A 16,978-nucleotide genomic window follows, 5' to 3' on the forward strand; every position below is an offset into this window, starting at 1 on the left:
AATCAAAAGTAAAAAAGCAAATACTTCCAGTAAAAAAGCTTGCATATCATTTAAAAAGGAATGGCTTTCAGTATTAGTAAAAACTGATGCACCATCTTCAAATAGAAAAGAAACCATAAAACTAAATGAAACTTTTCAATATGATGAAGAAACTGGAATTGTTTTCTATGTACTCTAGGTGTGGAAGCAAAATTTCTCGGAGAATTTAGTATGGGAAAAGGTGAAATTCATGGGAATTACGATTATTTAAAACAGCATGTAATTCAAAAATGACATACAGAATTAGTATATAAATTGAAACATTTGAAAAATGGTGGATTTTAAAAATTCTAATGGAAACTTCTGAAGAACGTCAATTTAAAAACAGAAAAACAAGAATGTAGAAAATCAGATTATCATTTAGTGAAGATTCTAATTGAAAATGTGATATTCACAATAAAAATCAATCTTTCAATTAATTCCGTTCTTGACATACATAAACACAAGGAAAAATTTATTTAACTACCTAAAAACTAGAGATGCAAAAATTACGCACTTAAATTTGTTGAATGCATAAGCTATACATATAATAAACGTATTCAATGATGTGAAAAAAAAATTAAATATTTAATAAAGCTAAAATTAAAATTAAAAATATTAAATATTTTGAACAAATTGTGATTAATTTACATCGGGTAAGCAATATTTGCTCTTAAAGTTGTATTTATTAGAAGAGCTTATTTCCTTGCACAAATATCAACAAAAAAATGATTCAACAACTCCGATGTTCATCGGTATGTAAAAAGTAACCAACTAAAAACTCAATATTTGGGACATGAAATCTTTTGGAGTGACATTGTAAGAAAAATATTATTGGAACATCAAAACTACATGGATACATCAGCTATAATTCGATTTATTAAACGTGTATGATTGTACTTAGACAGCAGATTTCTAAATAAAGAATTAAAAGATTGGCAAGCATTTGATAATGAAATCATTATAAATTCAGGAAATAATTTTGATTTTGAAAAGCAAAATGTAAACAGCTTTCTAAAAAATATTCAGAATTTATGGCAAATAAAAACATTGATGTACTAGAGCAGTCCAGAAAGTAACTGATGTTTGTGCCTAGTGTGGATATGGGCAAGGATAGAGCCGCCATATTGGCATCAAAATGTTTCTACACTCAGTATGCATCAAGGTACCATAGCGTGTGGACTGTGATTTTTCTACTTTGTTCATTGAGAATTATTGAGAGGTGTGCTTCAATAGAAAATCCCACAAGTTGTGAGGTGCGTACAGTGATTAGGTTTTTACTGGTAAAAAACCTCAAACCAATTGAAATTCATTGGCAATTTTGCAAGGTGTACAGAGATGGAATAATGAGTGATGGTAGAGTGAGGCAGTAGTGCATTCAGTTTAAAAATGGCTGCACCAATGTTCACAATGAAGACCACAGTGGTCAGCCTAGCCTTGTGACTGATGAACTGATGATGAAAATTAATAATCAACATTTAGTAATTAATCAATCAACAATAAAATTCATAAAAATTGCCACATTATGATTACAGAATTCTCGCTTCATTTCCCCCAAATTTCACAAAGTTTACTGCATGAAATTGTATCAGGAAAGCTTGGTTATCACAAATTTTGTGCAAGATGGGTGCAAAAATCTATGGCAGCAGATTTCTACAGAGAAGGAATTGAAAAGCTTGTGCATCGTTATGATAAGTGCCTCAATTTAAATGGCGACTATGTAGAAAAATAGTTTAAGATTGTCCCTTTCATATGTATATATTAAATTTTTATTTTATTTGGTTGGTTTTTTAATTCAAAATGTAAGTTACTTTTTCGACAGCCCTCGTAGATAAAATATGAAACGAATATTCAGATTACAATTCAAGAGAAAACTAAACTAGTATTGTTCAAGACTTTTAGCGATATATTAAGCTTAGTCAAAACCAAATATAAATTTTCGAACGTTTCCTTTCTATATAACATTACAAGTTCAATATCCAGCGCAGACTGCGAATGTGAATTTTTGTTATAAATTTCATAAAAACAAATTACCGAAACAGACTTGAAATTGAACACTTGTGTGACCTTATGTTAATTAAATTACATTTAGCCAATAGTCAAGAAGTAAATACAAATGAAGTTTATAAAGAATGAATTTCTTTGAAAGACAGATACAAAAAGTTTAAAAAGTTAAGAATAGTATTAATCTAAAATAGAACAAGCTCCCTAATTGTTTTTGTTTAAATATGTATACGTATCTGAATGTATTGTATAATTGATGTGCGTGCACCCGCCCGAACAAATTTATTTTTGCCACAATTAATTTTTATGCACACAGCTCTGAAAATAATTAAAGGGAATTTTGCATACAACTCTCTTAAAAGTGGATGCAGTACATCAATCAGTAATTGCATTACAGTATAAAAGTTGAAGTAAAAGTACAGTTAAATGTTTATGGATGTTATGGAATTTAAGTTTTTCCAATGGCACAGCATGCTACAGAATAGATTACTTGTTATCTCTCCCATAACAATTCTACAAATTCATACTACACACTAACATATAACGTTAGTGTGTCCTGTTACACATACTAACATATAACCAAAACAGAACAAAAATTATTATAACACCAAGCTCCTGTGCATCAAAAGGTGGATAAACCTATATACATTTTTTTTTAAATCACTGTTCCTATATGTAATGCATAATTATCCCAACTAATGAACAATCTGTAGCTACCAAAATTACACATGTTGATGATAATTTACAATTATAATAAGCTTTCTGATCTGTCAGATGACTAAGATCTGATAATATTTAGACAAATACAAAGCAACCATCAGATAAACTTCACTTAATATTCAAAATAATTGGGCGAGGAATGCAATGAAAAAATAATGTATCCAATATTTAAAATTTAAATAAATTTGAAACACATTTTGGACATGAAACCTTATTCAAAAATAGAACATAAAATTACTGAAACTCTTTCGAACATAAAATTTAAAATAAACCCCTATTTAGTCTAATTAAAAAATACAAATATAAATATTGCATGTTAATAAATACAATCGGTTAAACAAATTATAACAACCTTCATTCATATCAATAAAATGTGATTTTAATAAAAAAAAAGAAGAAAACAAAAGAATATTAGTATTCTTAAGATGAGTACCACATAGTGCAGCACACAACTGTTTACACCAGATACATACATGTAAGGATTTCTTTAAAATAAATTTTGCCATAAGACAGATTCATTTTTACTTCCTTGTACGACATAAAGGAAGTATTATAATTGAAAAAAAATCACAGTTCCTAAATTTCAACAGAAATATCCATTTCCACCATCCCTGAATCCATTTTGACTAGTTCTGGCATGATATATGTAAATATTTATGTATATTTCTCACATAATCCAAAAACGATTAGCCATAGGATGTTGAAATTTTGGATATAGAACTGTTGTAACATCTGGTTGTGCACCTCCCCTTTTGGTTGCAATCGACTGCATCAAAAGTGTCCAAAAAGCAAAATTTTTTGGATTTTTTAATTTTTCTTAACTGCAATAAGCCCTCATTGAGAGCTTTTCAATGATATCATAAGTGGTACTTGTTTTCATTGGCTCCAGAGTTATAGCCAAATGAACTTTTAATTAATGAAATATTTGGAGCTTACAAGGTAAAGGTTTGAATCCGACTTCATCTCCTTTTTTTTGTTTTAATATATTGGCTTATTAATAATTATTAACGTCTGATTGTAAACAAATTTTTACAATAAATAATAATTCAATAATAACAATAAAAAATAAAATGAAAAACTATCAAAAGTTATTAATAAAATACAATTTTATGTACTTTTCATTTAAAAAAAATGTATATATGTAATTTAATAGGCGTACAAGTAAGTCATGTGGTGTCCACATAATTTTTTTATATACAATAAGTTAAATAATAATCACTTTAATGAGTATCTAACAACTCTCAGTATAATATTAATTTTTCATGTGGCCTGTAAATTTAATAATTAATTCATCCAATATAAACTTGTAGAATATAACATGCAAAAAATAATCATCACCTCTCCATAACAAATTTTTAAACTATACTCAATTTCATAATAATGAGGTCAACGTTTTTTAAAATACATTATGGCAACTTAGACTGAATTTAGTTGTAGTGCTCATGTGATTACAATCAAATGGCTATTTAACATGTTAAAGAGAAAAGTATAATAATACTTCTAAACAACAAATAGTATTAATATTTTAATTTTAACAGAAAATTGTTTAAAATAAAATATTTTCATCAGTACAAAGTACAGTAAGAGAATAAAATGTAAGACATACCGACAACGAGCACATGTGAAACACTTTTGGTGATAGGTGTTGCCGAGTGCAGAAACGACTTCACCTTCAACATATTCTCCACAGATAGCACATTTGGTCCCATAACGTGTCTGATAGTCCTTAGTACAATAATAACCTCCATCCTTGCAGAAAAATCCACCCTGAGCGAGCGAATTCTTACACACTACAAAACAAAATAAACAAATTTTTTCTAGATCTAAAAATAAGCAGAATGAGATGAGGACGGTGAAATAAGAATAAAATGTGAACAGCTGAAACCATGTTTAATAGAAATGGTTCTAAGATCACTAAAATTAAACAATACTAACTAGTTTCAGTGTAAATGGCCAGAATTTTTAATGGGTAATAATAATAACAGCTTCTTCCAGTAAAATAAAAAGTTCTAGATTCTATTTTGGGTTTCCAGGGCACATATTTTTTTAACAATCTATTCCACATTTCTTTTCTTGACACAATATTAAAAAAAATTAATATTTATTTTTAGACGTTTTTACTTTTTGAAATTATAAAAGGGCTGGCAGAAAAATGAACAATTTTGGAGCAGACTACACATCTATCTTCCCTCTATTTGAATGAGATGCGCTAAAGCAATGATATTATAACTCAAATTTTTGCACTGAATCAGTGCAATAAATATCACTACGCATTGATGTTAGAGACATTTTTAAATACAGGAGATTCTGAAGTCTGAACCCAGCTTGTTAGTTACAAAATTCAAATGTCAGGAGACGCTAAACTTTACTTAGTTGCAATTTAATTATGTTTAAGGTTAAGAATTTTTGGCAAATAGTTAAATTTGAAAAAATAAATGAATTAAATCTACAGGCCCATGTTCTAGGAATATACTGTTCAAATTGCTGGAAAGTTTGAAGTGCTGCATCTGCCAGAACTCAGGCAAAGACATAGCCCTGCCAGCCAACACAGTACTGCTCAAAGTATTTTGCATGTGTACCTTCATTATCACCCATATAAAAATAATGATAATGCAAGAATTATGCAAATGTAATTCTGAATACTGAAAAGAATGTGCTGAATCAATTCTCAAAATTTTTAATGATAAAAATAATGATTGTCAGTTAAAGCTTTCTTTTATCTTTGTGAGTGTGTTGGTGAAGAGAATTTCTGTTACTGAGAGTACATAACATAGTTGGCTAATGTAACTTAATTTGTGAACATGAAGCAGTATGGTGAAGTATAAACATATATTTTCATGAGCAGAATAGTCAAACTCAAGTTCAATAAACAGAAATGAAGAAAAACTTCCTTGATGAGAGGTAGTTAGAATGCAAGTGAAATTCATTTTGCTAATGTTTACTATCAATAATATGGCCATACTACACAAGCAGCAAAAATGTCAATTAATGTAATGCAAAAACTGTTACTTCAAGAAATATTAACAAATTTTGGTTAACTTAATTACAGATCAGTCATGTTACTATTTTCTTTTGGTCGTCTGAGATAAAAGGTCTACATCAGCAGATCATAAAACTGTAGATCTGACGATGGCTGTTACTAATGAAATAGTGGAAATGCTAGATAACATGATAAGGAACGTAAAAGTAAACTTCAAAATGTTTACAGGAATATGTACAGAATGGTGGTTATCATTTATTAAAAGTAAAAAAAATAATAAAACCTTAGAAAATAAATGAAAATGGCAAATAATTTTCTCCAAATCTATTAATGAAGAGTTTGATTATTATATACGTTTGATTTGTCTTGTTCATTTTAAAGCCAGATGGCTTTACTACCAGTTCTTACCCTTTCATACTAGCAATAGGGTTACAAAACCACATCACATAGCAACTGATGATTTACCATTTATTAAGTAGGCACATATTATTCATGGCAAAAGGTAAAAAAAAATGTTTAATCATAATAATCCCTAACATGTAATTGCCATACTACGGGGAATACCTCAATAAACTTAATAAGGCCATAAATGTCAAATAAAAATATTCTACATGAATAGTATTTTTTTTTAAACCATAATAAAGTAAACATACCTTTACACTTAAAGCAGGCAATGTGAAAGTACTTGTCTTGTACTCTAAGAACTTCTCCTGAACATTTCTTTTTACAGCTCTGGCAATACGTTTTCCCTAAAAAAAGAATTTCATTAAAATTAATACAAATAAATATTTTTGGATTATGATACATAATCACTAAAACATATTTAAAAATACAGAAAAAACTACAAACAACAAATAAGAGAATAATCCAAGCAGTCATCGCCATGTCTTTAAACCAAATATTTGTTCTAATATTCAAATAGAAGGATGTCTAAATCAAAGAATACAGGTAAAAAACATTCATATGACAGGAAATGAATCTACTCATAAGAAAATAAAGACTCCAACAACAAACAACAATGGTTATTTTCAAAAACTTTCTGGTTAATAGCCACAGGATGTTGTAATTAACCAAAAAATAAAATAATAACTCTCATTTTAGAAATAATAATTAAAATTTAATGAATGTTAAGTGATGATGAACACAGACTTAATTTCCTTCAACTTCAAGGTTTTCTATCAAACAAAACATTACATAATAAAACAAGATGATAAAATTACATTAAAAAATTCACACTGAATATAAAATGAATAATATACATAATTAAATACATATATATTTTTTTATAAGTATATAATTACAACAAACCATTTAAATTAAACTTAATAAAATAATGACAGGTACTTAAAATACTGCAATTTCATATTCACAGAGTGGTTTTTTTTTATGCTAAGATAGCATTCCCTAAGGTGCAGAAGAATAAGAATATATGAAGTATACTTTTTTTTTGACAATACACAAGAAAGTATAAAACTAGTAACATATTTTAATATTAATTTAATAATGTAAAGAAGATACATAACTGATGAACAAATGTATGTAAAAAAAAATACTGACAGACCAAAAGTAAATTTAAAATCACATAATGATGGCCAGGAAACAGACTTTTATATGCTAAAAAAATGTAAAAGTTTATTTGTTATGTCTAACCAGGAAAATATTTATTTTTAAGTAACTGGCAATTACAACTGTAGTCTTGCTCTTCAGGCTAGTCTGAAAGGAAATGAATGTTGATAAGTGAATACTTATCACACATTCATTGAGAATTTTTTGGCTGTGCCTAACACTACTATTTTCTTGATTTTAGTAAACCAAGAAAATAGTCACTGTCAATTGTTCTGAAATAAGCTCAAAACTGAGAAAAGGAATGTTCTACATCACAAGTCAATTTAGAATACCATCGGAGTGTTGTATTATTATAATACAATATTAACTGTTATAATTAATTGTTATACAAACAAATAAAAATTTTTTTTAATTTCAGTATTTTCAAGGACGTATAACCAAAAACAATCAACAGATATAAAACACACATTAATTCACAATGCTAAAAGACAACTTCAAATTAAAGCCTAAAAACTCTGCAGAAAAAACGACATAAATGTCGACTGATTTTCTTTGTTAAAAAACATTAAATTGTATAAATGTTTACACATTATACACACAAAGATGTGATTAAAGCTAATAACATTAAGCTACTGCACCACAATAACAAACCTGGAAAGTATGGTTTCTCATGTTTTGATAAATCGCTGGATCTATCACATAATAACCAAGTTATACATAACTCATTACATACTTTCAATTAAAATTCTTTTTCTTCTATAACCAACAAATGGACACTAAAAAATGTAAAGTTTAACATTTTACATGAACAAGTTAAAAAAAACAGTATAATATTAACAAAAATGTTAGTCTATACTTCTGTTATAAAGATTTTGTGGTAACTATTCCTAACTCTATAAGACACAGTAGGAAAACAAAGTTGCTAATTGATAGTTTGATAAAAATGGGAAAAAATTACAAACATCTACTTTATTAGGGAAGTCTAATTTACAGTAATAAACAATGAAAACTATTTCTGACCTGCAATTAATTGTTTAGAGAAAAAATAAATTTTAAAACAAATTTAAGATGAGAGGTAGATTTTTATAAAATTTTGATCTGCATAGTTACACACCTAGAAGCTTTAAGAAAAATCGACTAGTACCAAATAAGGAATTCAAATAATAAAAATAAATTTATAAAAACAATATTCACTTTACAGAGTGAAAGTTTTAATAATACATTTCAGATGTTAAATTAAATAGCAAAATGAACAGATTGAAAACATAACAAAGGAAAATAAAAAGGCAATGGAAATTCTCACTAGGGTGTCAAATGATACTACATTATTCATGAAAGCAACCTACAGGAAAACTATAATCAGAATGCATTTTACACAAATAACTGAATATATCAAATATTTTGAGTTAAAAGATTTGCACAGAACATATTAAAGGGAAAAAACTAAAATTGAGAAATGGGATTCAGCATAAAAAACCAAAAAGTCATTTGGGTAAAGTCTAACAGTTACACACAAGTTAATACAAATACCATCATAAAAAAAAAATATATATATATATGTATGTGTGTATATACGATTTATAAGTCCAATCCTAGAAATTTGTTTAAAGTTTAAATTTAAAGTTACTAAAGTGTAAAATTACAATAAAAAATAAATTATATTAGATCATTAGAAAATAATTAAATTCCTTGATTTTAGTAAACCAAGACAATAGTCACTGTCAATTGTTCTGAAATAAGCTCAAAACTGAGAAAAGGAATGTTCAATATTAAACTTTAGTCTTGCACCTCATGAACAAAGATACGAATGCTATTCAACCAAGGTGCTGGATTTGATAGGAATGAAAGACATTTCCTTGCAGATGCTAAATTTTCAAAATTAAAACTGAACCCTCTTCTAATTACGATTATAATAAACATACATACAAAAAAAATTGTAAATACATTTAGACTAGTATGTATTAAAAAACAAACACATCTGTACACACAGTATATTCTAAAAAGTCTAATTAAAAACATTACTTATAGGTTTTTGATGTTATATTAGAATTATTAAATGACAACAGCAAAAAAAATCTATAAATATACATTTTTATCACCAAGGAAATTAACTCAATTAATAAACAGTCTGGAACACATTTGATAACATTATAATTAATTACAAATAAATTACCATAATCAGAAACAAAAATGTGGCGCCTGAAATTATCTGTCAAATTAATAACCTTGAAAAATAAAAGTTATTAAAATTAATGTCTCTACATTCAGATTCAAACATTCACGAATAGAAATTGGATTTAAATTATTTAATTTACATTCTTTAAAAATATTGATTTGATAATACTCAAACTTCTACGGAATATACATCAGCAATCTTTTTTTTGATAAGTTATAGTAAGTGTGAACAAAAACCCACACACAGTTAGAGGGAGAGAGACTGAGGGAACAAGAGGGAATCTTAAGATTGATTTTTCATTTACTGCAAGACTTTAAATAAACTCTTTTTTTATTATATGTTTAAAGACATGCTTTAGCGGTACTTTTCAACACGAAAAATGAGAAAGGAAGATAAGCTGAAAATCTCATTTCCATAACTAGTACAATTTGATTTCATCAAAATCTGTACATAGTAGCTGAGTTTGATGTTTGTAAAATGATAGTGAATAAATAACCGAGTTTCATCCTAGGTTTGGCACATATCCTGGAATGAATTATTAATTAGAATGGAAAATAATTATGACTGGGAAATAGTGTTATTACTTTTCTCTTTAAACAACATTGTCCCATGGAAGATAGGATAAGATGAATTATATGATAATGAAGAAATATCCAAGCCCTTCCCATACCAGGAAATGAACTGTAAACCAGCTGAAGTTAATCATGACACAAACTGTTTTTTATTTTTATTTTTTTTTTTAAGACAATCCATCATAATTTTATCACTGTTATATACAACAATGAACAAATTATGGTTCGTTATGATACAATTTTAACTGGCAAAACATAAATTTATTTAATGATTATTATTAATTTATCTTAATTAGAAAAGTTTATTTTCATTCACAGCAATAATAAAAGACATGATTTACATGTAAGAATTTTTTTTCACAAACATTATTCTTACTACTAATCAGAGCATAAAAATTTAATGATGATAAGAATAATTCTGCACGCGTCCATACATACACACACAGGACTTTATATAAATATAAAAAAATTTGTAAAGTATTAATTTTAGCAAGAGAAACCTACAATCTTGACATACAATTAACTACTCTTTTGATCTCCAATAGAGGTCTGGCTGAATGGTTTATACTTCAACTGGTAACATCTATATGCCACACAACTTGGGATGAGAGTTATTTTAAAAAACCTAATCCTGTTTTCAAATAGATCTTCAGTATCCGGAGGAAAACATTTGTTTACACTGCAGACCACAAACATGCTACTCCCATCTTAAGTAGATACCCAAATTTCCTGAGGAAAAGCAGATCCACACTAACAAAGTGTGGACATACTTGGACAACGTCTTGAAATTAAGTGGAATTGTTTAACTCATTTTGCAATCAATTTTATGGATAAATCATTCCTTTCCGATTAATTATTTTTCACTGTTTCTCTATGTACATTTTCCCTTGGGGTATTCTCTATTGAGCTAGACAACTATCAACCTAAGGATGTGGAAACCTGGAAAGTTAATGTGTCATTGGTGTTTTTGTGGTTTGACAGAGATGGCGGCTTTTCTACTGGGGAAAACTAACAAATAAACAAAACCATCTATTACAATAAATACAAAGAAACGTACATATCTGAAAAAGCTATCTATGCTGTAAAGATATTTTAATTATTTCTAAAGCTGTTAAATTAATAAATTATTTTTTTATAGAAACATAATGGCTTAATTATATATTACAAATACACACTTATGCAAAGGAAAAGTTAAAAAATTATGTCTGATATAAAAATAAAATCTCAAAAAACAATAACTAAAAAACACAATAACAGAACAATTTTTAAAAAAATCTAATACCAATAGTTGACTTTCACAAGCTCCCACATCACCATCAGTTGGTACATAATTCTACAACTATGTACCAACTGATGATACGGGATCCCACAAAAGTCGACTATTAGTATTGGTTTTTTTTAGGTTTTTCTGTTGTTCTGTTTGTATTTGGTGGTTAAGTTGTTGTTTTTTGAGATTAATTGGCACAGTGGTCAGTATGTTGATGAATTATTTGAATTTTCAGAGTTATTAAAAATAAAATATCTATTTTACCTAGCAAACTTTATTTCATGAACCAAACCTACTTACACAAATCATCTGCTACAGGAGGGTGTGGTTAAATGGTTATAGTTCAGTTACATATTGCCACTTTCTATATTATTCTGGGTATAGTGACTTTTAAGAGCACTCTTCTTAGGGAGTTTAATTTCTAGAGAAAAAGCAATTTTTTCTGCAGGATATATTTAAGTAGAAAACTTTAAAATAATTAATCAATAATGTGCTCCTTTTATCAGGTTAAATCTTCAATATTTTACGAGGAGAATGATCACTGCTACCTGAAAAGCCATGAGCTTTCCTGGGCTGGGATTTTCAGTCCTGTTCCGCAGCTCTTCTGTGGGTAGACCATATTTTCTTAAAACCCATCTCTCTTTCATATCCTCAATCCCTTCTTCACTATTATTATGGGTTCTATGGATAAAAATACTGAAATGATCTATGGCTATTTTTTTTAAAAATGTTTTCCAAGAGTTAATTACACAAACAGTGATTGAGTACTGGTTTAATCTTATCTTCTGTCAGTCTTTAAACCATTCCTCCTTAACAAATCCTTTAATCTTTGTTTCTTTTGTCTAGAATTCTTTCTTCTTTCAACTACTTTAAATAGATATTGCCATAAATTCATATTACCAATCTACTTTACAAAATATTTCACTCAAAAATATCTCTTAATATTCCATTACTTATTTTAACTTTTCTTATTCTTAAAAGCACCAATAAAAACTTATTACAATGATGATAAACTGATTAATATAGAATACATTTTTTTTAAATTTAAGTAAAAACAATCTCAACAGATGAAACTAGAACATAACACAGATGCTATATTCTTGTCCTTTAGGTATTTCCTTGCCCGAAGATATCCTGGATCAGACATTATTGCTGTTGGCCTGGACACTGACCATACTAATAAGCAATATATCAAAGTTACCTACTACAGATTAGTTGTTTTTAATTAACTTCATAAATAAATTTTTATAGTTAATTCATTACGTACCTATTAAGTAGGCATGTAATATACATACAAACCATTTTTTTTTTTTTTTTTTAAGTAACAACCAACTTTCATGAACTTTCCATAAAATGAAACATTTATACAATTAGCAGAAAATTACAGGGGTATCTATTTAAAAATTAAGCAAAAAGTAAACAAATGAAAAAATTTAATTAAAAATGTAAAGGCTTTGTTCACATAAAATTTGATTCTTTTATTGTTTCTTTTGTTCTTTTATTCTTTAAATTTGATTCTATCTAAATGATGTAAATTTTTTTTTTTTAATTGACAAAGATTAATTTAAATTAATTTCATTAATTTATAACTGAAGATTTAAAACCAGTTCTTCTCATAAAAATTTTTTTTAAAAATTACACAAGATGAAAGGTAAGAAAAGTAAAGATATTAAATAGTACGATGTGACCAAAAAGATATCTGTATGGTGCAATATGATTGTACCTTTACAGTTAAATTAATAGGAATGAAATGGGGATTTATGAAATGACTTGTATTCTAGCTATTTATATATCATGCAGTAAATAGATATAAAAGTGCAGCAACACCTTCAGGGTAAGCATGGTTCATAATATCCCTCAGTGTATGCTGTAAATCATTTTCTGAGAGATTTATTTGTCCTTCATACAAAACTGTAATCAAACTAAATCACTTTTCACCACACCACTGCCTAAGAATCTCAAACCAATTTTATCACAATTTTCTGTAATTATGCAATATTTTCTTTCATATAAATAGACACTGCAAAAATGTTAATTTGACATGTTCAAAGGGACAGATACATTTGTCTCTCAAGTGTTCAAACAGCAAATTTATACATAATGCTTACACAATGAACTCTTTGAGTGACAAATGTGCACCTCATAGACATTAAAAAAAAACACACAATAAACTTTTTTATTTCAGTTTTTAACATCTTTATTATATTATTTAACAAAAAAAATAAAATAAAATTTTGATTATTTTCATACAGATTTTAAAAGTTTACATAATTATAATTACACTTTAATGTTATCTGTTCAACTCTAGAGAATAGTAACAGAAAGTTGATACAATTACGATAGGAAAATTATTTAATGGTAAAAACTTAATACACACAAAAAATGTTTCTATCTAAAAGTTCTATCCTATATAGTGCAATAAAATCATTTAACAAAAAAAAAAAATCTCTTTCGACACACTGATGGTACTAAGTAGGGGATAAAAAAGATTTCCACCTTAAAGTTAAGAAAAACTTCAAATTTACTCAATATGACAATGGTTGCATGTGAAAAAAGTTTCACATGTTTAGCATATGACAAGCCCCATCTTCTTACAATTCCAACAATATTTTGGCCATTCCTTGCCATAAGGGTTGGTCATATCAAAAATTGTTTCAGACAATTTTAGGTATTGTTTAGAGGACTAACGACCACTTTAAACTGACTTGAACTGTGCCTATTAAGGGAGGTATAAGTTTTTTTATATTCGAAACCTCATTTTTTCCATTCCCTGGGGCCAATAGTTGGTGACATCAAAAAACTTTACTTAGATAAATTTTGGGCCCTTATCCAAAGAACAGTAGGAACTTAAACGAATTGGATATTTTACTTAGTAGGAAAGTTATAGCGATATTTTGGTTTTTCAAAAAATCCCACCCATTCACAACAAACAACCATGGTACGACTTGACCCATTAACAAATTCGACCAAGATTTTAGGTCGTTATATTTTATATATCAATTTGAAAGTGATTGGCGCAAAATTCAAATGATTGGCAGTTATTATGTCCACAAGAAAGTGAAATATATATATATATAAATGTATATATAAACTTTCAAACTGACGGTGGTTTTGGGGTCTGAGGAATGTGAAATGCTAAGATATGTCAACATTTTCCAGAGTCCAATCACAGTACCCTTTAACATAAGCAGCTTTTCTTATGAAATCTACCTAATACAAATATGCACAGCGCAGTTCATTACAGTAATCATCTAAAACAGTACAAAACAAAATCAAGTAATAAAATAAAATAAAAAATTATGAAGTTACAAGAATTACTTTCAATTATTAAAATAAAAATAAAAAACTCTAAAAATGTGAGAAAATAACAAATAAATACAAATAACTGGCCTACTTACTTTTTTAACAATTTTTCAATATGATTTTGAAAAAACATTCTAAAAGTAATAAAAATAATTGCTCTCTTTTGTATTTGGCTTTGGTCATTTATTCTGTTTCATTCTGTCAGGAACCTGTTTCAGGAACCTTTGTAGTACCTAGTACAACTTTCTGTTTTGAATTTAATTAAAAGTATGGTTTGGACTACTTTTCAGAACTAAAAAAAAAAGCGGATCATTGTATAAACTAACAACTAATGTACTATTTAGAAGCCCGGCTGTACATAAATATTCAATTAACTATGAGAGCACACAACTTATACTACTACAACAGCTTGACAACATTAGTGCATAAGATACAAAAGTATTTCAAAATTTTACTGCCATCATGAGGAATCGGTATAGCCCTTATAGGTCACATTCCGAAATAGACGTTAACGTTAGACAAAATAAATTTTTAAAAATCATGATTTCATGGGAGTCAACCTAATATAATATTTAATATCTTGTATGTTTTAATCATTAAAAATTACATGAAATAGTTATATTAAATGGTAACCAAAACAATAAGTAACAAAATTATATTAATTAAATACTTTACTACTGATGGTTATTTATTAATCTTACAGGATATTAATAAATCATTATTCTTATTTTGTATATATAACACATAAGGTCTATTACATGGTAGGTACATATGTATTGTACGGTTCATACATACAATTCATACATTTTATATATATATATATCTCCAGGTAAATGTCACAAAATCACAACAATCAACAAACTTTATAAAGCATAACTGTTAAAATTCATAACTGACACTAAAACTGCATTAGTATAAATGTCAAAATACTACTGTAATGTTTGACATTCAAAAATAATTTATACACAACAGTAGAAACATTTAACAATTTTATTCACTGAGAACTAAGCCACTGGTATAATAATATTAACTAAAACACAACTTCTAAGAAATATTTGTAATATGATAAAAAAAATCTTATGTGGACACCATATGACTTCCTTGGACACCTATTAAATTACATATACACATTTTTTTAAAATGAAAAATACATAAAATTTTATTTCACTAATAACTTCTGATATTTTTTCATATATATATATATATTTTTTTTTATTGTTATTGAATTATTATTTACTGTAAATTTTGTTTAAAATCAGAAGTTAATAATTATTAATAAATCAATATATTTAAATTAAAAAAAAAAGATAAAAGTCTGATTCGAACTGATGTGGCCTTTTCCTTATAGACCCACCCTAATATTTCATTAATTAAAACTCCATTTGGGTATAAATCTAAAACCAATGAAAATAAGTACTACTTATGATATACATTGAAAAGCTCTTAATGAGGGCTTATGACTGTAGTTAAGAAAAAGACCAAAATCATAAAAAATTTAGGCTTTTTTGGACACTTTTGGTGGTCAATTGAAATCAAAAGGGGAGATGCATAACTAGATGTTACAACAGTCCTAAATCCAAAATTTCAACATCCTATGGCTAATCGTTTTTGAATTATGTGAGATATATACATAAATATTTACAGAAACATGCCAGAACTAGTCAAAATGGATTCAGGGATGGTGGAAATGGATATTTCTGTTGAAATTTAGGAACTGTGATTTTTTTCAATTATAATACTTCCTTTAACGGTTAATCGTTTTTGAGATATGCGAGATACACACGTACATATGTATGTTCAGAAGTCACACCGAAACTAGTTAAAATCGATTCAAGGATGGTAAAAATGGTTATTTCCGTAAAATCTGAAAACACAAATTTTTTATGATCACAATACTTCCTTTACTTTGTACAAGGAAGTAAAAATCACTTGATAAATATTATTGAAAAAAAAATGCTCTACTTCAAGATGAAAAATAAATAATGATTCTTGATAATATTGTTGAATAATTACAAAACAGTGCATTCATAAAGATAACTTCCAAAAAATATTTCCAACAAAAAAAATACATTATCAAAATAAAACTCAAATAATTTTCTTACAACAAAAAATCATGTATTAATCACTTTACAGTTAGTTGTTAATGTATAATAATGAGTAAAATTAAAAATAATAATTATAAATAAAAAAGGAAAAAAATTAATTAATGAAATACTGTACATAACAAACAATTCACAAAAAGAATACAAATCTTAACAGCGCTAATTAAAACACAAAGGCAAGCCTCAGTTATCAGGTAGGATCCTGGAAGAAAAATAGATAGTGAATGGTCCTCAGAAATGGGGGTTAGCTGCAAGCAAGGCTCTCATTGA

The 16,978-nt window shown here is 27.5% G+C and overlaps 1 protein-coding gene across 15 annotated transcripts in view; it reads right to left on the reverse strand.

The window, feature by feature from the left end:
• Unc-115a (actin binding LIM protein Uncoordinated 115a) overlaps positions 1-16,978 on the reverse strand; it is a 430,063-nt gene that overhangs the window by 129,345 nt on the left and 283,740 nt on the right. For all 15 annotated transcript variants that reach the window (XR_012755285.1, XR_012755284.1, XM_075357657.1 and 12 more), the window contains 2 exons: positions 6,376-6,471; positions 4,349-4,532 (listed from right to left, as the gene is read on the reverse strand). Coding sequence is in view for 13 of the 15 variants with exons in the window: in XM_075357657.1 (XP_075213772.1) it covers positions 4,349-4,532; positions 6,376-6,471 (280 nt within the window). In the remaining 2 variants the exon portion in view is untranslated. The remainder of the gene's footprint in view (positions 1-4,348; positions 4,533-6,375; positions 6,472-16,978) is intronic.

Source organism: Lycorma delicatula, chromosome 1 (genome assembly GCF_047948215.1).
Source record: "Lycorma delicatula isolate Av1 chromosome 1, ASM4794821v1, whole genome shotgun sequence".
Classification (NCBI taxonomy): Eukaryota; Metazoa; Arthropoda; class Insecta; order Hemiptera; family Fulgoridae; genus Lycorma; species Lycorma delicatula.